Genomic DNA, 27,834 nt, shown 5'->3' with positions numbered 1-27,834 from the left:
AATAACCTCCTGCAAGTGTCCACAGCAGTTGGTTCTCCTCCATCTCGCTAATAAACAATCCACAAATAATGTTTAAATTTGTGTCATATTTGCATGAAATGGTAATTTAAATCTTTTAATATTTAAAATATGCACCTGTTTGCGTTTCCCCTTCACTGGTACTCTCTTTGTCTTTGCTTTAACTTTTCGCATGTCTTTCTCCATTCTCGATGCTCTCCTTAGAGACGAAGGTCTGCCTCTCCCTCTGACAACATTCGGGCTGAGCACTTGCTTCGAACTACCAGCTGTAGTTGTATCATTTGCCCCACAACCAACATTCGCCTGAGTTATGGGACTGCATGGTGGTTCTTGATTGGCCCGATATAAGTCAATCATTGCATTCAATTTTGTAGTTGCATCCTTAGTATGCTGTAACGAACCCGCAGCATGAGTAATAATCTCATAACAGATATTCAACAGACTTGAATATCTGTTAGCATCTGCTCGTTGATCCCCTGCGTCATAGCTGCTATCGATTAACGTGTATGTCCGTTTGATGTCCTTTCTCCATCGATCTAAAATGTATGTTTCTGGCACTGACTTAATCCCATTACATTTGAATACTGCCAAAATATGCCTACACAATATCCCTCTCATCTGAAACAACCCACACGAACACTTTGCAGTTGCATCTTCCTCACTAAAGTCCACATAGTGTGTAACCGGCTTTGTGAACTCTTCCACACGAAATTCATCCTCTACATGATATGTCTTTATTGTACCATCATGCTTAAATAACTTTGGATCCATATCAATAATACCGGTAATTTGCACTTGGAGTTCCCTGAATTTAGCATTCGTGTACAGATCTTGAAATCTCTTTTCAATTGGGGATCCAGATATACAGGGAATGGAGACACTAAATGAATGGAAGTCTGCAGCAGTTTCATTCTCAATTTTCTTTTTCAGAGCATTATCAAACTGGTCGACAAATTCTTTCAAATTTGTCTTGGCATGAACATAACCGTCAAAGAATGCATTCATGCTCTCGCTCCGCTGCGTAGTACTCATTCCAGCCCAAAATACGTCCCTCAAGAATGCCGGTACCCAATGCTCACGCTCATCATATAAACTTTGTAGCCAGACATTTTCATGCAAGTTATACGTGGTGATTAGCTGCTCCCAACATTTTTCAAACTCTTCAACACTTTGAGTGTCATACACACATTTCATCAAAGCAGTTTTCATGCCACTTTTGTACGAACTATGGGAGCCAAGCTTTTCGGGGACTTTCTTCAGTATATGCCACAAACAGAATCGATGTCGGCTTTCTGGGAATACAATGGCAATGGCATTTTTCATCGCTCTGTCTTGATCTGTGATTATGGCTCTTGGAGTTATACCGTCCATACATTTCAACCATGTCTGGAATAACCATACAAATGTCTCGGTATCCTCACTGGATATCAATCCTGCTCCCAACAAAATTGACTGGCCATGGTGGTTTACACCAACAAATGGTGCGAAGGGCATACCGTATCTATTGGTCAGATACGTAGTGTCAAATGTCACCATATCACCGAAATACTTATATGCTGCCCTACTACAGGGGTCCGCCCAGAAGACATTCTTCAATCTCCCTTCATCATCTAAGTCCATCAACGCAAGGAACCCGGGATTTTTGTACTGCATCCTTAAAAAATAATCTTGAAGCGCTCCAGCGCCACCTTTCCCAAGTCGCAGATGTCTTGCCTTGTCCATATAATTACGACAATCCTTTTCCAAAAACGGGAGGTTCTCGAATCCACCGGCGCCAACGACAAGACTGCCAATGCTCTTATTCATTCGAATCCCAGCCAGGGCATTTGTATCTAGAACTCTTTTTACAGCCTCGCTAACTTCTCTATTACAACGAAAGAAGCGGGATTTCTGTGGACTGAGGCCGTGATTATGTATATTATGACATGTTGTCAACTGTACATTTCCCTCAACTTTTAAGGCATTAATCTTTGCCTTACATTCCGTCTTTCCTGTCGGACGTGGTTTGGCGACATTCAACGTTCTATTTCGGGCTTTCCCACCGCGGGCACAAGCTAGGGTGACATATCTAATAGTCTCATCCTCGGCCTTTTCACTCCTTTTTGTCATCACCCCAAAGCCATATTTCTTACCATATTGCTTATAATAGGTCAATAACTCTTCAAAAGAATTAAATTACATCCCTGACTTTGGCTCCTCAATCGTATCACCACTATCCATTTGGACACACTCAGGTGTCCCGGCACTGCCATCCTCGGTATCTCGTGAAACAGAGGTATCATCTTTACTCTCCTCTTTAAGTCTAGAGGATGTATCAGGTTTTTCAGTTTCCTTACAAATGGGTGGATCCTCTGTATGAACTCTTGAGCTCGTTGCGGAGCTAGTAGTGATGAGAGGATTGGGAGGTCCCATCCCATATTGAAATTTGTAACTAGTATTCTGCATAAATCACAATAATTAACACAATTAAACTTTATGATTAATAAACATATTTATTAAAAAAAAATACTAGCAAAGTTGCATCACCACCTGGATGTTGATTGGATATTGGTTGCTATCTGGATATGGCATAAAGGCCGGTGACCATGCAGGCATTGGTCCATGCCAAACGTGCATATAATTTGATAGGCTTGGAGCAGTTGTTGGGATTCCTAACATAAAAAATAATAATGAGAGTCTCAACCAATAAACATCAATGTAAGCACATTCCAACAAATCTTTAAAATAATATCACATACCGTGCTTAGAGAATTTGAGCTACTCGGTGTTAGCCCAACTGAGTTGTCTTCTCCTTTTTCCATGCTAACAATTCCAATGAAAACTATAGCTCCTGAAGAAACAACAAGAAGAAAATCACTAAATTATGTTGATCATTCTTATGAAAACAAAGGTTAGAGGCATCAATGTAAATGATCCAAACAAGTAAAAAAAAAATATTTTTTTTAACAATTATCATGTGTAATGAATTAAATTTATTAGCAAAAGAAATTGATTTGTTTAAAAACAATTGAAGAATGAACTCTATCATTTGAAAACTTCATAATAATTTAACTATTAAATGGTTTTGATTGAACAACCTAGTCTCTAAACCCCAAAATCAGCTCACTAATGCATTTTGCAAAAAATCGATTATGGTAATAGACTATGATATAGATAGATGAACAGCTAGCTAGCATCCATTGAGCCCCCTGTGGTGACATATACAAGTAACCCAAAATGTAAGCAAAACATAATTATATGAAGTCACAAATGATATAGAACACCATTTATAAAAAGGAAAAAACCCTCTCAATTGAGCTTTTAGGTATAAGAGATGGCATAGGGCTTGTCAAAGTTGTTGGCCGGTCATACGGTCTCTCTCGGTTGCCATATATTCATGACTTTTGAGTCTTTACTGCGAGAGTTGATCTTGCCGACCATTTTGTGCTTTTTATTTTGCACACTTATGGTATTGGACATTTACATTCAAATGAATACATCTTTCTTAGATTTTCTTGAATTACTAATTACCATTCATGTCATGCTGGCTGTGGCAAATGTGCCATTATCTACATAAGAAGCCAACAAAAACATAGAATGCCAACCAAGAAGCCAACAAAAACATACCCTTTGCACTACCACATTATCTACACAACAAGTAGCAAAATGAAATACTAACATCTATAAAATGCAAATAATGTGGCAAAATTAATAGAGATAACCAGTGCAAATAAATTTATTTCCTACTTCCTACACTTTTTGGCCGACCTCGAAGAACACTCTGGCTTTGGAACCTTCCTCGTTAACAACTAAAAATGCTTATTGATGTTTCTAACCACTAAAATGACAACAAAAACAGCACATACGAAGAAATGAAGCCACAAATATAGTAAGCTTGCGAAGTGGGATGTCTTACCTGAAGCTAGCGACGGAGACACGAAGCAGAATAACAGAGATGGAAGAGATCTCACAGCTGTTCACGTGAACACGAACGAAGAGATCTGCAGTTCTTCTAGACCCAAAAATCGACTGCTTTAAGCTCAATATTTTCTCTTCCACGATTTTTCCGAAGTTGCTGGATTTTTCTTTTGTTTCTGAAACACAAAAGTTCCTTTTCGTTTCGTTCTGAAATGTAAATTCCCTCATTTTCTGTCCGTCTTCGTGTTTTCTCTTTCTTTTTTTTTTTTAATTAAACCGGCTGACGTGGCATAATTGCCACGTGAGCCGGTTACGCCGCGGTTTGCTACAGACGGTTGTCTGTAGCAGTATTGTTTGATGCTGGTTGGTGAAATTTCTTCACAAAAAGTGTATATAGATGGAAAGCAATAACAAACAAAGGAGCCCAAAACTAGGAACTCTGAGCTTCAAAAACCTAGAGGTGTTTGTCTCTCTTTCCAAATTGCAACTTGAGCGAAAGAGCTGCTAATGATCACTTCTTTAATCATTAAATAAAAAAAATAAAAATAAAAAAACCCAATCGGTCACTTTTGTCGGTAAGCATTTTCGATTCACTTTTGGCGAAATCTAGGCTATGATAGATGGCTGAGAAACCATGAGCAAGATAGAAAGCTAGGGAAAGGAGGCGTGCATGTTAGTGCTTTATTATGTCCAACAGTCAAGGCCTTAGATTGCTAAAAATGTCTCTTAAAGAGGGTAGAAAGCTTGTGTCCTAAAGAGGAGCAAGCATTTTTTAGGCTTGGAAATTTGGTGTGAGAGAGGAATGTTTGTGTTGAGGAGTCTTTAAAAGGGTAGAGAGTTAAAAGGTCAATAAATTAATAGAAAGGTAACGTAAGAAGAAAGGTTGGTGTCATATCTTAAAGAGAATAGGATCCTCTTTATTTTCATGTGAAAATGGGGAATACCATTTATTTTGTCTGCATAGAACATTTATTTGTATCCTCAAGATCTTGGTAATATCCTGAGTCTTTTTCAATATATATAGAGGATATGATGTCTTATTATATGTCGTTTTGCTCGGCTCAATATCAGCCTACTGTATCTTTCTTGTTCTTTCTTTCTATCTAATTTATCCCATGTATGTATGAGTACCGATCTATTATCACAATCACAGTAATTACCTCTAAGGGCCCATTTGGATACAGACGTGAGATGTTCTGGTAGAATTACCTCTCAGCTCATCTCATCTCAACTAATATGTGTGTGTGCGGGGGCATGTGCGCATGAGATTGTTATATGATATATCAACAACTTATGCCAGATCAATTTGAAAGGAAAGAATGAAGAACTTCTTATCAATCACAACTGTTTTGACACTCCCACAAATTTTCAGCTGAAGATACTTCTATTTTCTAGCTAGTGTGACACCAAAATTATTATGATCATCTAAGCCGCCGCCTCTTAAAACTCCCAGCCTCTGTTTGAGCATTTCTTACCTTACTCAATTGGACCTGTCTCGAGCTCATTAATCCTTGAGAGCCACCCTCAACATGAATGGATGGTTCCCTACTCTTTAATCGTACATGATGGATATGGTGACTGCGGCTACTGTGCCTTCTTGAAGGGTAAAGTGAGCTCCGAAGCCGATCCTTTCTTCTCTCTCTAACTGACCTTCGCTTTCTACTCACATCTAAATGAAGATAATTATCTGACAAATCACTTTCATCACTTGAACTGTACCCTACTAGTTCAATATCTTGAAAACGGTGCCTGCGCCGACGGTTTATCCTCTTGGTGTTCTTTAATCTGTGCCACAAGAAACATGTAATGTCTTCTAAAGCAAACCAATATGTCTCGCAAGCTGCCCAACACATCTTACAAAGGCTTCTTCCAATGCATTGATAAATGCCCACCTTGAACAATAAGTAGCAGAACAATAACACTGAAAGCAGAGGAGAATTCAAATGAAACCACTCATTTCCTTATCTTCGAGTAACAAACAAGACTACCAACTTAGCGGCTAAGCAGTAAATCTTATTATGTAATAGCCATCAAGAAAAGAAAGGAAAGAATATTTACTTATGTAGCAAAGGACCAAGATCATTAACAGCTTCACCAGATTGGAGACACATAAATGCTCAATGAAATATACCACATCCCATGGTCCTGAACAAACACCCCTGCAGATCAAGCAATCAAAGTCAAACAGGAACGATCTGTAATAAAATCCATAGCTAAGAATATGCAGTCATGATAAAATAACACCCTGCAAATTTGCATCAGTGGAAAATGAAATCCCAACGCATATATGAGGTGACGAAAGCTTATGTAAATGCATCTCAACTGCATTTAAAGCAAATCATAATGGTTTCCTTAAAATGGATGGACGTTGTTGCCCTGTCATTAGTCAACTAGTTGGTTGTGGACTTATAGGCTCCAAGCTCAATATTCATTTAACCCTGCTTTGAAGAGACAATACCAAACAAAAACTATGTTTTGACATTAAGCAGTCTCATTGGTATACTTGATGTGCTTCCAAACTATAAGCCTAGTTTATTTCTTCGGCTAATACACTGTCTCACAGATATGCGGCATGGATGTTCTTTTTAGATTCGAGCACAGCATGAAATTCACTTGACCATAGGATGATATATAAGTAAGCCATAAATCTTTATAGACCACAGGGTGGCTATCACACCTGAAATCGGGTAGGTCACCATAATGAGGTTCACAATTTCCAAAAAATCTGTGCGGGTGACTGTCTTCAATCTAAAAAATCAGAGAGCTTGCAAACCTTCATATGGTTAGGATAACAAGGTCCGAAATTCCCAATAAAACCCGTGCAGTGACTACTATCAATCTAAAAAATTGGAGAGCTTGTAAACTTTCAAGTTCAGTGGCATGGCAAAATTGGCCTGATGTCAGTTTTTGTTTGACATAATGTTATCCCTGTACTTGAAGTCAGGCATAAACCATGTGTCCTCTGTATCTTTCAACATCTAGTATAAACCAGGAGAATGAACGAAAGAAGCAAATGCAAATATAATGGAACTGAAAACAAGCTCAACATCTTTTAACTTCTTTCAACGTTACAACTGAGTGTGGCAGAACCCAACACAAGTAACGGGACAGGAGTCAGGACAGACATAAAAGATGAAACATAATAAGCATGGAATTCTTACTCGCATGATGCACCAAAGATGGTCTTAAGTGGAGCTACGAAAGCATTTCCAAGAACACCTCCAATGCCGTTTGCAGCTTTACCGATGACACCCCCCATTGTGAAAGATCTCCACGGTCATGTCTCGTAACAGTTGCAGTGACAAGATAAATGGGGAAAAGTTGTCGGTACCCCTATGCCCAATGTTTCAAAGTTCAAAACCTGTTGTAAATACATACAATGGGCATGCATGCCTATTTTGCATGAAAGGAACAAAAAAACCTGTTTTGTTGTAAACCCTTTTCCCGTCCCTTAGCTTTAATGCAATATTTCAAAATTTGAAATCAGTAATTTTACATATAATTGTGAAGTGCATAAAAGTCGCATAATCATTTTTAAAAAGAATAAGATTTATTATTAAAAAATTAATTTTTTTCATGTAAATTTTACATTTTTTTTTAAACGATTACGCGATAATTACACAATTCACAATTATAAATATCTTTTTTCATTTTTTTTTTCAAAAAAAAGCAACAAATCAAAAGGTATAATCCCAGATATACAGGAACGTTTATTTTCTTTTACCATCAATGCAATGTAACCAAAAAACTTTAACTACTACCCCAAATTTCACAGGCAAATATATACGCTTTTTCCCGCGAAATAATTGAACAGATTTTTCCTTTTTCATCAGCATAATTTAAAGAATTTTGGAACTTTATGATTGGGCGCACCACTTTAGTTTAGTTCTTACACGCGTTAAAGCATGTTAACTCGTCGTTCGCATAGGTATACTTTGAAACGAAAACAATTATTTAAAGAAGAAGAAACCCAAGAATCAAGAGTATGAAATGAACAAAGTGAAAAGGCAGAGGTTTCCCAGAAAAACCTATGTACCGACCTAAGTAAAATATAATAAATAATTTTCAATCGTTTAATGTTACATCATGAGATAATGGAAGTTAGGATTAGGGGTGATTAACGGTCCGGTCGGACCGACCATTTCGGTCCGGACCAGACCGGACCGAGACTTAGACCGGTCCGGTCCGGTCCATATTTTAGAGGACCGAAATCATTCGGTCCGGTCCACGGTCCACAGTTTTTTCAGACCGGACAGGACCGAATGAAAAATTTTAAAAAATATATATTTTTTATATATATTTTATATATAATAATTATACAATTAACAATATAAATTTTTAAATATATTATTAATACTTGTTAATATTCTATAAATTAACAATATTTTATATATATCTTCATTTAACCTATCACTATTAACAATATAAAATTTTAAATATACTATTAACACTTGTTAATATTCTATGAATTAATAAATATATAATATCAATTAGTTAATTATATAGTAATTATATAAATTAATAATATAATTTTCATCTAATTTATTATCATTGACCATATAAAATATTTTTTTATTGAGTTTGTTACATAATCCACATTAATAAGTCACTTAATTTAATTTAGTATTTTAAATAAATTTTTTTATTAATTATTTAAAAAAAAAAAAGAGGGCGGACCGATTGGACCAGACCGGACCGGACCGGTCCCTTTGGGTGTTCGGTCAGGTCCGGTCCGGAAAAATAATGGACCGAAAATTTTCAGTCCATCGCCGGACCGGACCGGCCCATTTGCAGCCCTAGTTAGGATAATGAGTAACATTACTCTAATTTTATTTAATAAGTTCGAGTTTTTTATACACACCGTGCATGTTTACTATTAATGTGGATAGACATCATTTGGATAGTGAGATAAGATGAAATGATCTGTAAATAATAATAAAATAATTTGTGAATACTGGTAAAATAATTTGAGTTAATATATTTGATGAGATTTTAGAAAATGAGAGATAAAAAGTTTGAATGTTGAGATCATGAGATGGATTGAGAGGATTTTGTCACACAATAAATCTTCACAACCTCCACACACTCCGCATTCTATATTTTTTTTAATTTTTATTATTTTTTTCTTTTATCAAATATTTATTATATAAATAATAAATAGAAAATTTGAAATAATTTAAAAAGAATAAACTCAAAAAAAATTTTAAAAAAATATTAAAAAATTTAAAAAAGTGTGGAGTGTGGAGTGTAGTAGAAGTTGAGTAGCAAAACTCTTTTCTAAACTTATAAATAAAACATAAAAAATAATTCAACATTTTTAAATCTAAAAATAATAATAATATAAAAAAATTATATTCTAACTCTCTTTTAAATTTATAATTTTTTTATTCAATTTTTTTTCTCTCATTTATTAAGACCTCATAACAAATATTAACTCAAATTATTTTATATTCATAAATTATTTCAATACTATTCATAAATTTCTTATCTCATCTTATCTTATCTATATGTATAATCAAATGAGTCCTAATTCTCAACGTCTTCGTAATGGGAACATTTTATTAATTTCATAAGACTTTTCTCGTGCTTTAAAGGAGAAGATTATGAGAGAAATCTGCAGAGAGATCAGGAGAAAATAATTTTAAAAAAAAAAAAAAAAAGGATAAAAATAATAATGAATGGTCCACTTTTGGCAGCTTGTACTTGCATAATATATGGGCAGCCGGCAGGTTGATGCATTACATGTATAGTCGTCGTAAAAAAGACAAACAGATAAATAAAATATTATTAGAGTAATTCCTTTATATATGCCAAATTAAGTTGTTTATTGACAAACCTCATAAAACGGGATTGAGCCTCTTCACATCATGTATACCTCACGGAAATGCAGCACAAGCTATTTCTTTATTTCATTCCATCCAACCTTTCAACCTTTCATTATCTGCTTTTTTGTGATTATCTCATGCTTTTTACAATATAATATATATGCTGATATCGATTTTATGGTCCCCTTATATATAAAAAAGTGCCACATAAATATAAAGATATCGTAAAAATAAATTCATAAACTAACATGATTTTATAATTTATATGATATTTTATAATAAAAATAATTTTATATTATACGTTACATAAATACACGTTACATAAATACATTTGTGATCTGACATATCACGTTAATCGATATTAGTTCGTTAATTTACTTTTATGAAATCTTTTCATAACTAAAACATTTCTCTTATATATAATGTACAGAATTTGTTTTCTTTAAGACCTTGCAGCTAACATGTAACGCATGCATCTGCAAAAATTAATATTAATATAGGTCATATGATCTCTAGTCTGATTTGCAATATCTGGTAGCTTACCGAGTCAAATGAAATATGATGAACAAACATCTTGAGAAGTGGGAATAATTAATAAAAGAAAACTATATGTTGTTGAATTAAGTACTGAAAGAAATAATGAAGGATTTAATATGTAAAAACGTACGTTTGGTGAGAAAACTCATTATTTTGAAGCCATTGAAAAAGGAGAGCGGATTCCTTGATCTTCTATTATATACGAGAGAGTATGAAAATATATTTTGAGAGAGGGAAAAAAAAAAAGAATAAAAATGCAGACAACAAAAGATAATACCGTATGTTCTACTCTTTAAGAATACTGCAGGGCCGAAATTGTGAGTCAGGGCGCCGGATTCAAGCTTCTTTTGGCACTTGCACATCATCTTCACCACTTCAATTATTATAACTTATTTTTCCAGTCCGCCAACCTATCTGTTTGCTTGGACTTTGTACAATTTAAAAATTAAAGCCAAGCCATATATATGCAACTCTGCTGGATCCCAGATGCTAGCTTCTCCTGCTAGTTCACAAACAAGCTCTCTTCATTAACACCTATGGAGAGAACTGATCATCCACTTTCCCTTATCATGGTGATCATGATGCTGGTGCATTGTTGTTTATTAATGGGAAGCTCAGTTATGGCAGCCACAATCACAAACATCAGCACAGACCAATCTGCTCTTCTGGCTCTCAAAGCTCATATCACTCGTGACCCCAACAATGTCTTGGCAAAAAACTGGTCCAGCAGCAGTACTACCCCAGTTTGCAACTGGGTTGGTGTCACATGCGGCTCTCGCCACCTTAGAGTCACAGTTTTGGACCTATCTTTCATGAATCTTACCGGCACCATCCCTCCTCATCTGGGTAATCTCTCATTCCTTGTCGAGCTCCGCTTCAACAACAACAGCTTTCATGGTTCCCTGCCCCATGAGTTGGCTCGTTTGCGTCGCTTGAAGTTAATCATCTTGGGGTACAACAACTTGGAGGGAGAGATCCCTTCATTTTTAGGGTCTTTACCATATCTTGAAAGCTTGTATCTGTATAATAATCAGTTTAAAGGTCCCATACCTTCCTCCATTTTTACCTCATCTTCACTGCGAGTACTTCATCTCAGCGATAACCCGTTGTCTGGTATAGTTCGATGCCCACCATCATCTTCAGCTTTGTCTTCCCTTCAAATCTTTGTTAGCATGTAGAGTTGTCAATTATCTTGGTACACTAAAAGGGCTTGATTTACTCTTTACTATATATTTGTGGTGTGCAGGAAGTATTCCAAGAGAGATTGGAAATTTAACGATGCTCAAGGAACTATATCTTGAGCAGAACGACCTAAAAGGTGCATTTAGTTCGAATACCTTGAGAATCATTTAACATAATAATTCTGAGGAGCTTTGTCTGCATATTGATTTGCAGGAGAAATTCCAGAGGAGATTAGTAATCTTGTTAGATTGGAACTCTTGAATCTGCAATACAATGCTCTAACAGGGTCGATTCCTGGGGCTATATTCAACATGTCTTCCTTAAAAAATATAGGTTTTACAGGAAACAAGCTGTCCGGCAACCTGCCAGATAATATATGTCAAAACTTGATACTTGAAGGATTGTATTTAACTGACAACCAGATTGCTGGCCCACTCCCATCCCTATTGTCGCAATGTGGAGATCTTCATATGCTATCACTGTCATATAATAACTTCAGTGGAAACATACCGAGAACAATTGGGAACTTGACACAGGTGACTGAGCTTTATCTACACTACAACAACTTGTCAGGTAAAATATCAACTTTAGAAAAGCTTTTGCTGATCTATATGATATTCTCAACTATAGCTGATCTTAGAAACCCAAAAACGTTGACCATTAAATCACATTCTCATCTGTCCTAAAACTCATCCCAAGTCTCTAGTTAGAAGCATGTAAAATAGGATTGTATCTTTCACTGACATTATGTAAAGAACTTATTTATCTATTGTGGAGAAAAGGTAAAGAAAAAGAAACCAGAGGTGCTGACACATATGAAATCTTAACTCAACATGCAGATATATATGTGTTAAGGAGAAACAACACGTTGTTTGATCTTTTGAAAGTGAGCTTGATTTAAGCTTCAGATTGTAGTTTTGCATCTTTACTATATAAAGAGGGACTGACATAAAATAATCTAATTAATCATTTTTTTATAAGTAATTAAGCATATTAAAGACAATTGAGATCATGTTGGACAGTAAAGTTAAATATTGTGTTATGATATGGTAGGACCAATACCGAATGAGATAGGTGATCTTCAGAATCTAGAGGTTTTGGCACTCGATGGTAACAACTGCAATGGACTCCTCCCATCTACACTCTTTAACATCTCTACGGTCAGACTCATAGCAATAACTGATAATGAACTTCAAGGCAGTCTCCCATCAAGCACAGGTCTTTGGGTTCCAAATCTTGAGATTCTAGCTATAGGGGGGAATCAACTCACTGGAAGAATACCCAACTCAATCTCCAATGCTTCCAAGCTCACTGACCTCGAGGTAGCATATAATTCATTCTCTGGCCGTATCCCCTACACCCTGGGAACTTTAAAAGGACTCAAGTTGCTAAACTTTGGCCACAATCAACTATCAGCTAAGTCTTCCACTCCAGAAACGAATTTTCTCAATTCTTTGACAAATTGGAAAAGTTTGAGACTGTTAGATTTCTCAGATAATCCATTGGATGTCATCTTTCCAAATTCAATCGGGAATATCTCTGCATCTCTTCAAAGTTTTATACTGAGGAATTGTAAAGTTGGGGGCAACATACCTCAGGATATTGGCAACTTAAGTAGTTTGACAGTCTTGGACTTAGGATTCAATGAATTGACTGGAACTATTCCAAATACAATAGGCAATTTACGACAGCTTCAAGGTTTGTACCTTCGTAACAACAATTTGCAAGAAACCATCCCATATGGATTATGCCAACTAGAGAGCATGGTTGACTTATATTTAGACGATAATAATATCTGTGGACCTATACCTTCATGCTTGGGTAATCTTAAATCTTTAAGAAAACTGTCGTTAGGCTCCAACAATCTGACTTCAACAATACCCACCACATTGTGGAGCCTATCCTATATGTTGCATGTAAACATGTCATCGAATTCTTTGAGCGGCTCTATCTCATCAGATGTTGGCAATCTGAAGGTTGTAACTATGGTGGATTTTTCAAACAATCAGTTTTCTGGAAATGTCCCAAGCAGCATCGGGAGCCTTGAAGATTTAGTAAACCTCTCCTCGGCACATAATGAGTTAGAAGGCCCTATTCCCGAATCATTAGGAAAGTTAATAAGCTTGGAGTTCTTGGATCTGTCAGAAAATAATCTTTCGGGAACGATTCCTAAATCCTTGGAAGCAGCCTCATACCTCAAATACTTAAATGTGTCCTTCAATAGACTGCATGGAGAAATTCCAAATGGCGGACCTTTTGCCAAATTCTCTGCTCAATCTTTCACAGGGAATGAGGCGCTCTGTGGTGCACCTCGGCTGCAAGTCCCACCATGCAAGAATGCTACTCTTCCACACTCAAGGAATAGAGTTGGCAGGATTGTATTGAAATATGTTCTACCAGCAATCGCCTCAATATTACTCATATTGGTGCTCCTGCTTTTGTTGATACGATATAGAAAAGGTCAAAAGAAACCCACAACTGAGACAGATTCACTGCCTCTAGCAACATGGAGAAGATTTTCGTACAATGAACTTGTACAAGCAACTCAAGGGTTCAGTGAAAGCAACTTACTTGGTACAGGAAGTTTTGGCTCAGTATACAAAGGAATTTTCTCAGATGGGACAATTGTTGCTGTAAAGGTTTTCGACATGCAACTGGAAGGAGCATTCAAGAGTTTCGATGCTGAATGCCAAGTGCTATGCAAAATTCGTCATCGAAATCTGATCAAAGTCATCAGCAGTTGCAGCAATGGCTTAGACTTTGGAGCTTTGGTACTAGAATACATGCCTCACGGGAGCCTAGAGAAGTGCCTGTATTCTCACAATTGTGGGTTGAATATCCCACAGAGACTGAATATAATGACAGACGTTGCATCAGCACTGGAATATCTCCATCATAGTCTTTCAACACCTATTGTCCATTGTGATCTAAAGCCCAACAACGTATTGCTGGATGAAAATATGGTTGCCCGTGTGGCTGATTTTGGTATTGCTAAGCTCTTAAACGGAGGGGATTCTATAACACAAACCATGACCCTAGCAACTATTGGGTATATGGCTCCAGGTAGTTTTTTTATTTCCATGGTTTTTTATTTTCCATTCAGATTTACCTTTCCATGTTTTTTTAATGATATTAACATGTTATTGGATCGAATCAATCTCACATGCAGAGTATGGATTAGAAGGAATAGTTTCTAAAAGAGGTGATGTGTATAGTTACGGTATCTTGCTTTTGGAGACTTTCACAAGAAAGAAGCCAACGGACGAAATTTTTGCGGAAGAAATGAACCTCAGGAATTGGGTGAAAGGTTCGTTTCCACATGCACTACTAGAAGTTATTGATCCCAATTTGCTGAGCGCAGAGAATGAGCAATTTTCCATTACCAAGGAGTGTCTGACATCAATTATAGGATTGGCTCTTGATTGTACTGTGGAGACTCCAGAAGAAAGGATAAATATGAATAATGTGCTACGTGCACTCAAAAGGATCAAAACAAAGCTTGAGAAGGATGTTGCACAAGCTTGATTTGTAACGCGGCGGTTCCTTTGAAAGATGTGGTGGGGGCAAAATATACGTACAGTGTAGAATGCAAACAGATGAGTGAATTTAGTTCATATTAGTTTGAACTAAATTACACAAAAATAATCCTACAAGCTAACGTGACTTCTTGCGATCCATCAGATCTATTTTACAATAAAATCAACTTTACAATCTGACATACTACATCAAGTCACACCAGTTTGTGATATTATTTTTGTGTAATCACTTTATGGTTAGAATATTTCTCTATTAGTTTTTAGATATAATGATCTAGGATTTGTAACTTCAGCTAAACGATAATATGATATATTATCTGCCATTATAAGCTTAACCTCAAGGCCTTGGGTGAAGATGGAAATGATGTGTATTGGTTAAGGATGCCATTGGTGAAAACAAGAATAACAATGAAGAATGATCGGCTCAACATAACTTTGTTTAGCATTAATATTATCTCAAAATAGAGTTCAACCATCCTATATTCTAAAGTATGTATGACCCTAAAACTCCCCACTTTGAATCGCCTCACTTTACAAAATCACCAATATGATGCAAGCACTTCATCACTTTTCACTGATGGAGTATTCTATTTACAGAAGAAACAATATACTACAAGCACCTTACTTTTTATTGATGAGCAGGGGAAGGGGGGATATGCATGCTACCGGCCTCCAAATACTCGACTGCAAATTCTTCATCATTTTTTCCCAGCATATCCATCAAGCTACACTCAACATTCCTTCCTCTTAGCACCCAGAATCTAGGTTTTATCTTCTTCTCCAACGAGTAGCTAAAATACCTCGGATAGTCCACCACATCGGTTATCGGCCTCTCCATTGTATTCACAAGGAATTCCACCTTTGGTCTCAAAACCTCCTCAATGCTGTATCCAAGTAGAGGAGAGAATCTACGTACCATAAATGCAATATCTTTTCCTGTCAGCCCCAATGTCATCAAGTATGTCATCCTGCACATTGCCCCATCCACACTGACAAGAATTATGCGGTGATCTGGGAAACTTTGGCATCAAATAGTGAAGTCACCTAATGTGCTTCAAATCCCCAGATTAATGCATTGTAATCAATAAAATATGGCCTAGAGGCTGTTGAAGCAAGTCGTCAAGTAATTCATCTTCAGATATATAGAGAAGTGTGACTTAATGGAACCATGGCTACTGTATTCACGTATAAAAGCATTACCTAGGAAGTAAAGTTCTGTCAACATCAGATACAAGAACCTCTGGATATTTTTTTATGACACGGGGTAGATGAGCCCTAAGGACACCAATGCCAGTAAGGAATTCAATTTTCCTCTTGAGAGTTTTCTCGATGCTGGTAGCAAAAATTTCGGGACAGCGACCAATTATCCTTCCAATAGTTTCTTTGTCAAGTCCAAGATGTTCCAGATATGAAATGACCTGTACATAACAATTTCGAAAAATAAAACTCTTATTGATAAAAATGCACTTTTAAGTGGATCAATTATATTTAGATAAAATTTCATTCTTGTTCTGGTGCTCACTAAATATAGAGAATTACCATTGCTTAGACTGTCATTGTCCTAAGTATTCTACTTCTGTAGACATTACATATCAGTGGCAGTGCAGCACCAAAGTCAACTATCTCAGACAGACTAATGCCCCATTTGAATGTTGAGCTGAGTTGAGATGAATTGAGTTCTTTACGAATAGTAATAAGTTGAGATAGTAGAGTGAGTTTTGTGGGGCCCACTTAAGATGAGTTTAGATGTGTTTTGATGTTAAGATGAGTTTAGATGTATTTATGGAAAATTGAAAAAGGTTATGGGTCCCGCGTGTAAAGAGATGTTGAGTTGAAAAAAGTTGTAGGTCCCACGTGTAAAGAGATTTTGAGTTGAGATGAGCTTAGTGATTTGAGAGTTGGGTGTTTGGATGTTTGACTCGGCTTAAAATTAGACTGGACATCTCAGTTCAGTCCAAGTTCCAAACGGGGCCTAAATAGCCAACAACAAAAAGGCAACATCTATGAAGATCACCAGAGACTGTTTTATCCTCATACAAAAACTACTTTATCCTTTGTTCTGCTTCATTTCCCATGTGTAGGTTCTATTCTGGTATACTTGTTCTTCAATGAAATTTTGTTCCTCTCTTATACAATCAGAACTCATTTATTACAAAAGATGAACTCAGGAAAAACCTAATGACTTATGAAGCAGAACATGGAAGTAAAAACCACATTGATATTAAAAATCTAACGAAGAAACAGAAACATAGAACGGCTTTCTTGCTTTCTTGATAAATAACATAGCATATAAAATGGAAAATTATGATGTACCACCAATCAGTCAGTTAAATGAATATTATAAATACATAGCTATGCCATAAATCGTAATACCCACCTGGAGAAGTTCTCTAGGTTTCCGTAGCAGTAGCTGGGGACTTTTAGCAATAACCAGACCCAGCTTTTTGTTTCGAACACCTAATTCCTCAAACTGTTCTACCATCAACTTTAGCTTGCTAGTTGAACAACCCAGTAGATGAGGCCAGCTTTTGATTGCACGGTGAACACTCACTGTTGGAACCTGTCACAAAGTATAATAACTCATCAACATTTCCAATACAAGTCAGTATTTCAGTCAAATGAATAAAGTATCCCTGCCTCCCCCTTCCCACCCACGCAAAGGAGGAAAAGAAATATACAGATAGGACATATACAACCCGTGTCTACACACCAGCAAATACAGACAAGAAATAACCTGTCAGCAAGGTACCAATGTAGGTAATCTAAGACTCAAGCCTAATCTCAATGAAGAAGGGATGTGGTGGAAATAACTAGCAGCATTGTGGTGAGGTAAGAGATTGGAAGGTCCCAGCAAAACCACTCCCTACAGGAAAATAGAATTATAGCCTGTGGATATACCGCTAATCCAAAGATTTTAAAAAAAAAAACCTGCTATGACAATTTATTTTGTTTTTTCTTTAAATTGGCACCAGGTGTCTAGGAACAACGTCCTGACTAATCCTAGGGGTGCACAGGCCCTCGGCAAAGAGTTTCCCGCAAGTGCACCTAGGGCTGTACAAAAACTGACCACACTGGCCGTCACTGACACAAACCAGCAGCTGGAGTCCAGAATAGGCTGAAACCGGGAGAGACGTCGGCAGAAAAATATGAAAACCGACGTCGGCCGGTTCGGTCAGGTTTAAACCTGGTTCAAACTGCTGAGCCGGCCTATATATATATATATATTTTTTTTGTCGTTTTAGTTATGACGTTTATTAAAAATTTAGAAAAAAAAAATGAAACCTCCCCTCCCTCTTCTTCTTTTTCCCTCTTCAGAATCTCTCTCCTCTCTCACATGCAGCCCCGCAGCGCCACAGCCCTCTGCTCCCCTCCTCCTTCACAGCGCCACCAACGGGAAACCGTAGAACCAACCGGAATCACGCCAACACCGAGGCTGTTGGTTTGCTCCCCCCTAATCAGCTGGTTCTAAACATCTAAAAAAGACATCAGTGTGGGGTCAGTTTTGGACCAAAACCGCACCGACAACGTCGGTTTTCACCCCTAAGTGCACCTCAGGTAATTTAAGGGGAAAATCTCCAACCCAATGGCCGCTAGAGATTGTTTGCACTCAAGAGGATTTGAACCTTAGACCTGGGGAGAGCATACCCTAAATCCAAGACCTTTACCACTTGAGCCAACCCCTAGGGGTTACGATAGTTTATGCTATTATCTTATTCTAAGCCTCTGTTTTATTCTTGTCCGCATTAGGAAAGGGTGATTGACAAATAGTTGCAGACGTCAGCTTTACATTACAATGATATCCTTGTGTTGCTCAAAAGGAAGGGAAAAAAAAAAGATATCCTTTTGTGGAATAAGACCAAGACACTCATAGGTTGACACCATAAGCAACAAAAAGGGTAACCTAGCAATGCAAGTCGCCCCACATTGCACGCCTCTTTACAATAGATATACAAGCAATGCTTCCCATGCTAATAAATATAATGTCTATTGTTTGCCTAGGAAAAGAAAATGAGGGGAAAACAAAAAGAATGGCATAGTGTAAGCAAAACTGGGCTGGGCAACAAACATAACTTGATAGAACATTGTACCTTCTCCAAATTAAAGAACGAAAGAACCACTTTGTAGTTATCCTGAATGCTAGTGGACAGAATCCATGGATATTTTACTAACACTTTGCCAACATCTTTATCCATTGCAGCCACCTACAAGATAATTCATGAACATAGGAAGGACATGGTAATAACATAACAGGAAACAATACCAAGCAAACAAAAACATATAAAGTCATTCCAACTAGAAGAACATATAAAAACTTAGAAAATAGTGGAAGATATATCAGCAATGCACAAAGGATCAATGATTTTCAAATGAGTTAGATTTAAAGAGAAAAAGTAAATCTCCAAACAAGGGAGAAGAGACCTAGAACCCACAAAGAATTTTATATTTCACGTATGTTAGTTTGGTTCTATCTTTTTTATCATCTCTCGTTTTGCTTTTATGCACCTACTAAATTAAATTAAAACATAAGTGAAATTCACAGTACCTCCTTGAAAGCCAGGACTCTTCGTTTAATAACTTCAATGTTACAGAAAATAATTGGTGGGAATAATAGAATAACATTTATCATGCGCTCTCTGGGTACTCCAATATTCTCAAGAAATTCCACCATGGGTTTCATATGTGATTCGACTGATAACAGAAGAAGCCGAGGAAATGATTCGATCAGATATTGAAAAGAGGCATTGTTGGAACCCAGCGTCTCTAAACCTCCACGCCTTGCTGCAATCTACAGCATCAATGGAAAATTTCTCTCATAATACTATTACCTAAAAAGTCACACGTGCACATAAAGGGATCGGCATGCTACGATTGCTAAAAATGCAGGAGACATACTGAACCTTCTCAAAAAAGGATAAGGTTTGTTGCACTTCTTCGTCAATTGTAATTGATAAGAACATCATCATACGACGAGCATTTTTTCCAATGAGCCCCCCATCGTTACTGCCACAGAATAACATTTCCTTCATACACTTAACCTATAAGGAAATGCAAAATAAGCAACATTGTAGCGAACAGACTAAACCGATAATTTCATTTAAGAAAATTTAAGCTAGGCTAAAGATGGATAGTAACAATTTGGGAAGAAAAATAGAGAATAACACTATAGAGATTTGCAACTGCTTTGTAGGTGACCATAGAATACGTATTGACACCATTGGATATCAGCTACCTACGTCTAAACAGGTTCCGCATTAAATCCTATTGAGCGAGAGACTAAATTCTAAAACTGGTTCAAGGCCCTTCAAGTTTAAGCCTGGAAACAAGGTATCAGGCCGCAAAAATTCGGCTAACTCTCTAGAATGTTTCTCGGGCTAATTTCAGGATTTGTACTAGAGCAGTCTTAGCTATATCGACGAAGTTAGCTCGCTGTTTGAGTTCTACCCAAGTGCCCACGACACAACATTGTCATTGTCGCTCCCCGTGGCTTCCTATTCCAAGTTTTTCAATAAAAGCTGTCCGGGCTTCCATTTTTAACTTAAAAACTTCTTTACTCGCCAGGCCATTGCTCTCATGGTACCACAATCCCTTTTCTTTTACACACTGTCATGTCTCAGAACCAAACGGAGGCTCGCATCCAGTATCTAATAAAATCAAAAGAATCCCACAGCTATTTTAACACGATATACAAAAAAGTAACCGTTTTGGACTTCTCTCGAGTCTCACCCTATGAATGAGACAAGGAAGCGTCTCCGCCGACAGATACCGCGCAACATTCATGGCCGAAGAAAGACTCAACCCCACGCTCTCCAAGAAGGCAACCTTGCCATTATCACCTTTTTCCTTGGCCATATAAAAAACCTTCTTCTTGAACCCGACATCTCCAGCAACAGACTCTTTACCTTCACTTTTCCACGAATCCCACAGCGAGAGCTCGTCCAATTCCTTAACCCCATCGACCAACATCGCCAAATACCGCGGCGAGTTCGAAGAAATTAAATCCGAATCCGCTGCGGATACCCCGAACTGTTGAAGAAACTCAGAGATGGCCTCTTGGGCCTCTTGGGTCTCTTGGGTTTCTGATGATTGGTTTTTGGGCAGAGACGCAGGCGCGGACGCAGGGTTAGATTGGTCGCCTGATGGCGATGAGAGAAGGGGTTTGGGGTGAAGAAGACGGACGGACTTGGATGGGATATTGGGGGAAGGAATAGGGCTTTGGGGGAGGAGAGTTGGGTTGAAGAGATGGGTATGTGGGGATGGAGAGAATGGGAGAGTGGGATTTGAGGGAAAGGGAAGGAATTTGGAGGAGAACATGGTAGATAGTCAGTCAGACAAAGCAGCTCTTCACTTGAAGTAAAAACTAAAACCCTAGTTCCTAAAACCCTCGGTGGAAGAGTCGGCTCTCAGCCTCAGCCTCAGCCTCACTGTGGGACTGACTCGAATATAAACCCTGCGATAAAATTTTAGGACCGTAATGTCGTGAAATGCGCAGTCCCCCACAAACAATTACGTATCGTGGGTTTGTTAAACAAAAAGAGATAATGAATGCCTTGGTATTTATAGTGATTCATTTTATTATTATTATTATTATTTAGAGAAAATCTTCTTCACATTTTAGAAGAAGTCCCAACACACCTAACGTGCTAGGTTGAAAAAAAAAAATAAAAAATTCTTCATAGTGTGCTGCGGCTTTCGGCTGTTCCCCAGCAATTCTCTATTATTTATTCTATTTTAAATTTCAAATTTTTTAATCTTACCCTTGAAGAATTAAGTTTTTTTATTTATAAACACAAAATTTGATTTTACCTTTAGAATATGAAAATAATATTATTAAAATTTAGAAAGTAAAACGAATATTAGATAGTTTTTAAACACAAATATTAGGCATGTGCATAAAATGTTAGGATCTGATCCGTACGTACGTCCGACCTGATCAAAATAATAATAATAATAAATAAATAATAAAAAAGAAAAAGAAAATGGTTGAAGTAACTTGCGGATCGAACCCGCTGAAATCAATATCCTTTTAAGTCGTATAAGAAAAAACTCAATGAAACTGAAGCCAGAAGCTCAAAAACCCTAACCTCCATCAAGAACAACATCTTCGGTCTCTGCAGCTTCCATCACCCTACTCAACGTTGCCATCAAGAACAATGTTGACGTTGAGTCCTTGCTCGAAAAATAGCACATGGGTGGTGTCGGCTCCTCCACCAAGGATCACGCTCCCCCTGAAGATTCTTCTTCTTCTTTCGAGGGGTTTGTGGTCGAAAACGAGACAATGAGAGATGGCTGAGATTTCATAGAAGGTTTTGTTGTCGAAAACATTTCAGAGGGTTCCTATATTTTTTACCAATGTACAACGAGAAAGAGGCATGCTTTTTATTTTTCTTTGTGGATTTGTTTAGTTTTTTTTTTCCTACTTTCCTGTTTTTAACAATTGGGGTTCTCTTTTTTGTGCTATTTGTTATTTTCTTGCAAGATTCTAAAGCTCAATGCTTTTCTTTGCCTTGTGTTCTCTGGATGCTTGGATCAGGTTTAGAAGTGGAATAGATTGGTTCTGTTTGTATTGATATGATCGGATTGTATAGGGATAGTGAGATTTTTAAGGTTTTTTTGAATTTGATCGAACTACTCTGTAAGTTGTACTCTGTAATAATGGTTGTTTCCGATTTGAGGTTCCCATTACCTCATTACAATCTCGGGTTAGGTCGGCCCATATCGGGTTGATCCGTTATTAGCCGAGTCGGGTCGGCCCCAAACATGAACCGAGTTGGTCGAGTTGCAGCCCTAACAAATATATGATTCAGTCCATAGCACAAACTAGTACTATACAACTATTTGTTGTGAAATAATGTGCAAAACGCATACCAACAATGATAAATAAAGTAAAAGTAAATACGATCAAGCATATAACACAATATATGTAGTTCAACAAATTATTTACGTCCACAGAATTACATAAAATCTTATTAACAGAGGAGATTACAATCACTCGATCTCAACTCACACTCTCTAGGGTTTTTTATACTCTCTCACACAATATGCACTCATTTAGATAATTGTTTTCTCTCAAAACATATTAAAACTCGTACAAAACAAGTCAAATATGACATGTATATACCAAACGGCGTTGGAAACCCTAATATGGCAAATTCTGAGTTCTTTACTCGAGCGGCGTGTCAAGCGTGCATTGAGTGAACAACATTGGCTCGAGTAAGACTCAAGCGAACACTAGAGTTTGTGTCTCACTCGAGCTCACTGTCGCATGGGACTTGAGTGAACTCATGGGTTGAGTTTCGCTCGAACCCACTGTCGAGCGCACATCGAGTAAATACTCTGTTTCTCGATTTTCATTTCCAAAACCAATCTCTACATACACTCCAACACTATTTCCACCTCCAAATAAATCGTGTTGCATCTCCCTTTTAATGATAGATTTACTACCCTCTTACCATCTTTTTACTATTCCATAGTGTATTTAATTTTTTATTTTATTTAATTTTAAGTGTGTTTTTAAAATCCTTAATCATTAAAAAAAATTTTAAAAATATACAATTTTACTAATAGTTACTTCCTTAATCACTAAGTAAAAAAAAGTTAAAAATGGTAGTAAAAGAGTGGTAAGAATGTAGTAAGGCTATCATTATTCATATTTTAAAGCCTTACATCCACTTAGATGTTAAACTAAGTTGAGATAAATTGAGTTATTTATGAATACATTGAATAGGACTGAGTTGAGATGGTGAAGTGAGTTTTGCAGGCCCCACCTAAGATAAATTTAAATGTGTTTAGATTAGGGGTGATAAACGGTCCGATCGAACCGAACAGACCGACCGGACCGAGACTTAGACCGGTCCGGTCCGGTCCACATTTTAGAGGACCGAAAACATTCGGTCGGGTCCACGGTCCAAGGTTTTTTCGGACCGGACCGGACCGAATGAAAAAAAAATATATATATTTTATATATAATAATTGTACAATTAACAATATAAATTTTTTAAATATATTATTAATACTTGTTAATATTCTATAAATTAACAATATTTTATATATATTTTCATCTAACCTATCACTATTAACAATATAATATTTTAAATATGCTATTAACACTTGTTAATATTCTATGAATTAATAAATATATAATATCAATTAGTTAATTATATAGTAATTATATAAATTAATAATATAATTTTCATCTAATTTATTATCATTGACCATATAAAATTTTTTTTTATTGAGTTTGTTACATAATCCATATTAATAAGTCACTTAATTTAATTTAATATTTTAAATAATATTTTTATTAATTATTTAAAAAAAAAAAGCCGGACAGACTGGACCGGACCGATAGCTATCGGTCCAGTCCGGAAAAATGATGGGTCCATCACCGGACTGGACCGTTTGCAGCCCTAATTTAGATGTTAAGATGAGTTTAAATATATTTATGAGAAGTTAAAAAAATTTATGAATTCCTTGTATAAAAATGTGTTGAGTTAGAAAATATTATAAATTTGACATGTAAAGAGATTTTAAGTTGAGATGAATTTAATAATTTAAAAATTAAATTTTTAAATATTAGATTCAATTTAAAATTAGAGTGAATCAATCCAAATTCGAAACAACCGCTTAAAATTTGATCTATTGCGTTCAAACCATTCAGTGGAACTAGAATAGCCATCGATCTTCAAGTCGAGATGAGTACGTAGTATCAACAACACAACATTGCTTCCCTATGCATCCAGTATTAACACTTAATACCGTTCAATTTCCCTAATTCCTACCCACTCTCTTTGATCCATGCAGCTAACCACCGTTCCTCTCATGCCAACTTACATGCGAGTCATATCGATACATAGACTAGTAGGTCTCAAGCGTGGAGTCATTATTTTTTAAAGTTTTTAGATAATATGATATAATTTAATTTGTAATATTTAAATTTTAAAATTTATATTCTAAATCAAATTATATCATAGTATAAAAATTTTTAAATAAAATTATTCATAGTAAAATCACACAACCACAACAAACACAAACTGGCCTCGATTGTTTTCATAATAATTCTCATATCATTTTATTATTATAATTTTCTCAAATTCTCATATAAAATAAAATAAATAATTTAATTTTTTAAAATTTTAAAATAAAAATAATATTAAAAAAATATATTTTAATAATATTTTATTAACTTTTAATTTTAATTTAATTTTATCTTATTTTATTTCATCAATAAAAACAAACGAGGCTAGCTCACAACATTACACTCTAACCTTACAACATTACACTTGCGATTATTTCTTCATCTCAAAACAATTCATTTTTGGGTCTACAACTCTAACCTCCATTTACGATGGCTCTTCTCATAAAAACATTGGGCCTTGAGATCACTTTTACGGGTTTTGATAGCCTATTTTCATATATTTTTATTTATTTTTATATAATCATTTACAAAATTTATTATTATATTATTAAGATTGTCTTGAATAGAAAAATATGGAACCCACAGTATTAAAAAAATAAAAAATAAAACCTTAATCAACCGAAATAGCTTAATTGGTTGTAGGCCTTCAAGTAACCCACGTATCGTGATTTCCACGTGGGATCTGCATCCCGGCAAGACGTGGCAACAGCATTACAAACGTGTCCGGTGGGGAAGTTTCTGGTCCTGTAAATGTTATTGTATTTACCTTTGCAGTGAAAACCAAGCTGATACAATCGTAAAAGTTGATACGGAAAGGTCACCGTTCGTCTTCCCGGCGAACCAAACACCCACCCACATTCTGATCATCAAAGATTCGCAAACAAACAATGGGACAAGGTCAAGAGGTCAAGACCAGGAGTGAACCCCAAGTTGAGATTCAGGTGATCTTCCTCAATATTATTTCCTTTTCTTTTTATGGTATATGATAAGAATAATCAAGTACGAAGTCAGAGTATCATTTACCAGCTCTGGCTAATGGCGAATTAATTGCAATAGCAAAGCTTTGGCTTTTGGGAAATTGTAGGAAAGGGGGGAGATATTTTTCTTCTACAGGCCAAAAGTTGACAAGGAAGAAGCTCACAGCGTAGACGACGTGCAACGTCTGTACATAGTGTTACGGCCAGAGTCCGGCGAGAGGCCTGTGGAAGAGAAGCAAGACGAAGATTCAGGGAAGGAAGGTGCCAAGAAGGGATCCAAATCCGGCGGCAGTGGCCCTGGCACGAGTGAAGGTGGACATGGTAGTCAGGTGAGCGAGCCAGTACTTGTAATTTTCACTCGATTGTATGTTTATTTCTGTTATATATCTTAGCCAGGGTGACTCACTGGTTTATTTATTTTGTCGATTATAGGAAGTGAACATTGAGAAGCAACCTCTGTTTCGATTCATCGTCATGGGCAAGAAAAGCCTTCCGGATCCGAGCCAGAAAAGCCGACCTTACTGGGGTTTTGTGGAGATGGTTACTACAAACATAGATGACGTGAAGAATGCTCTTAAAGAAGGTAATATAGGATATAGCCTTATAATTGGCATGCCTTTCATTCATTGCGGTTTTTATATTTACAGCAAATTTGCATTGCAGTGGAATATGATACTTCGACCAGAGGTCACCGCCAAAAACCTCCTGCAAGAGCCGCCGGGGAAGGAATCTATCGCATTTTGAGGCACAAGTCAGGCAAGAAAACCCACACCCATTTAGTCTATAAGCTTGAACTCCCACCCCAAGACGAGAAGAATGAGCCCCAGGAGTCCCTTAACATCGAACGTGAAGGCTCATTTCTAATACAGATAAAGAACCCAGATCAGCACGGCGCTTCCCAATTCAGAGGGCTACCGAACAAACGCAAGGCCGTGTTTCCCGCTCACCTGCAAGCGCGGTTTGGCCAACTTCGGTACTGCCCTGCTGATCCGCCCGACTTCTTGAACTACGAAGGATGCGAGTTCTTGCTCATATCGGCTTCGGATGACGTAGAAGAGGAGTTGGGTTTGGAGCTGAAGACAGAAGGGGAATGCTGTGATGCATCTTGTTCTGATTTGGTCAAGACTTTTGGAGACACTGCTTCCATTCGTCCCCTTCTGAAAGGCATCTGGGATTGAATCGAATTATCTCCCTTAGGTGCTGTTTTTGCTGTTGTGCATGCTAGGAATAGTCGGGTTTTCTAAACTTGCTTGTACTATATGGACGGTTTGTATATATTTGTGTCATGTGGGCTTTTTGTTTTTTGTAATGATCATGTATGTGTGAATTCCCATAGAAAATACACTGTAAAACAACAGCTGTGTTTTGTTTGTTCTTTGAGCAGTGCTACAATAACTGCAGGGTGTGATTGATGGTTGAAATCAATTCAATTCATTTTAAATTAATTATTGATGAAATTAATTATTTTTTTAATTTTTCATAAAAATGTTTAAATTCATTCTATTTTATTTCATACATTTAAACACCTATTTAAATTTAAACACATCTTAATAGAATTTACAAAATATTATTATTTACAAATAAACTAAGATTAGTATCTAAACACTGTGTTTAGTAAATGATTTACGTATTAAAATATTTTTCTTTGTTCTTTTCATTATTTTTATAATTTTGTTATTAATATTGAATAATTCACTAATTGTATGCTTGTGACAAACATTCGGTACACCTCTTCACATACCAAATAATGTGAACATGATACCAAGTAGAAATTATATTATATTATTTTATTTATTTCAAATACATATAATTAAATTAAAAAAATAGACATTTTGTGTTGAATCAATCTCTACTTTTGTCAAAATCCTTTAGATTAATTGGTAATAACTTGATTTCTCACCCTCCCGTATATTAAAAAAAAAATAAAAAACCCTCTACTTTTAACG

The 27,834-nt window shown here is 36.5% G+C and overlaps 4 protein-coding genes across 4 annotated transcripts; 2 read left to right on the top strand and 2 right to left on the bottom strand.

The window, feature by feature from the left end:
- Positions 1–5,336: 5,336 nt before the first annotated feature.
- Positions 5,337–7,174, bottom strand: LOC109012952. The gene is made up of 3 exons (XM_018994851.2): positions 7,077–7,174; positions 5,974–6,074; positions 5,337–5,836 (listed from the first exon to the last, which is right to left on the bottom strand). The coding sequence occupies exons 1-3, from the start codon at positions 7,172–7,174 to the stop codon at positions 5,337–5,339; spliced, it is 699 nt and encodes a 232-aa protein (XP_018850396.1).
- A 3,915-nt stretch (positions 7,175–11,089) lies between these two features.
- On the top strand, positions 11,090–15,021 carry LOC109012862 (receptor kinase-like protein Xa21). Its single transcript, XM_018994719.2, has 5 exons — positions 11,090–11,390; positions 11,524–11,595; positions 11,673–12,032; positions 12,513–14,522; positions 14,629–15,021. Exons 1-5 carry the CDS (start codon positions 11,090–11,092, stop codon positions 14,982–14,984), a joined length of 3,099 nt encoding a protein of 1,032 aa, XP_018850264.2. The 3' UTR covers positions 14,985–15,021.
- Positions 15,022–15,411: 390 nt separating this feature from the next.
- Positions 15,412–21,487, bottom strand: LOC109012864 (transcription termination factor MTERF2, chloroplastic). Its single transcript, XM_018994720.2, has 7 exons — positions 20,720–21,487; positions 19,894–20,031; positions 19,539–19,781; positions 19,084–19,197; positions 17,373–17,555; positions 16,196–16,413; positions 15,412–15,963 (listed from the first exon to the last, which is right to left on the bottom strand). Exons 1-7 carry the CDS (start codon positions 21,305–21,307, stop codon positions 15,624–15,626), a joined length of 1,824 nt encoding a protein of 607 aa, XP_018850265.1. The 5' UTR covers positions 21,308–21,487; the 3' UTR covers positions 15,412–15,623.
- Positions 21,488–25,687: 4,200 nt separating this feature from the next.
- LOC109012865 lies at positions 25,688–27,262 on the top strand. Its single transcript, XM_018994721.2, has 4 exons — positions 25,688–25,852; positions 25,996–26,217; positions 26,321–26,471; positions 26,552–27,262. The coding sequence occupies exons 1-4, from the start codon at positions 25,799–25,801 to the stop codon at positions 27,064–27,066; spliced, it is 942 nt and encodes a 313-aa protein (XP_018850266.1). The 5' UTR covers positions 25,688–25,798; the 3' UTR covers positions 27,067–27,262.
- The last annotated feature ends 572 nt before the right edge of the window (positions 27,263–27,834 follow it).

This window comes from Juglans regia, chromosome 7 (assembly GCF_001411555.2).
Source record: "Juglans regia cultivar Chandler chromosome 7, Walnut 2.0, whole genome shotgun sequence".
Classification (NCBI taxonomy): Eukaryota; Viridiplantae; Streptophyta; class Magnoliopsida; order Fagales; family Juglandaceae; genus Juglans; species Juglans regia.
The sequence above is the reverse complement of the archived record's forward strand: the minus strand, read 5'-3'. Positions and strand labels throughout refer to the sequence as shown.

Coding starts and splice junctions, on each gene's coding strand:
- LOC109012862 (XM_018994719.2), top strand. CDS start 11,090: ATGAATCTTACCGGCACCATCCCTCCTCATCTGGGTAATCTCTCATTC. Junction 11,596..11,672: donor TGAGCAGAACGACCTAAAAG/GTGCATTTAGTT, acceptor ATTGATTTGCAG/GAGAAATTCCAGAGGAGATT. Junction 12,033..12,512: donor ACACTACAACAACTTGTCAG/GTAAAATATCAA, acceptor ATGATATGGTAG/GACCAATACCGAATGAGATA.
- LOC109012952 (XM_018994851.2), bottom strand. CDS start 7,174: ATGGGGGGTGTCATCGGTAAAGCTGCAAACGGCATTGGAGGTGTTCTT. Junction 6,075..7,076: donor ATCTTTGGTGCATCATGCGA/GTAAGAATTCCA, acceptor CTTGATCTGCAG/GGGTGTTTGTTCAGGACCAT. Junction 5,837..5,973: donor CTTGGTCCTTTGCTACATAA/GTAAATATTCTT, acceptor CTCTGCTTTCAG/TGTTATTGTTCTGCTACTTA.
- LOC109012865 (XM_018994721.2), top strand. CDS start 25,799: ATGGGACAAGGTCAAGAGGTCAAGACCAGGAGTGAACCCCAAGTTGAG. Junction 26,218..26,320: donor AAGGTGGACATGGTAGTCAG/GTGAGCGAGCCA, acceptor TGTCGATTATAG/GAAGTGAACATTGAGAAGCA. Junction 26,472..26,551: donor GAAGAATGCTCTTAAAGAAG/GTAATATAGGAT, acceptor TTTGCATTGCAG/TGGAATATGATACTTCGACC.
- LOC109012864 (XM_018994720.2), bottom strand. CDS start 21,307: ATGTTCTCCTCCAAATTCCTTCCCTTTCCCTCAAATCCCACTCTCCCA. Junction 19,782..19,893: donor CCTTATCCTTTTTTGAGAAG/GTTCAGTATGTC, acceptor TTGATGCTGTAG/ATTGCAGCAAGGCGTGGAGG. Junction 15,964..16,195: donor GACAGAACTTTACTTCCTAG/GTAATGCTTTTA, acceptor GGCAATGTGCAG/GATGACATACTTGATGACAT.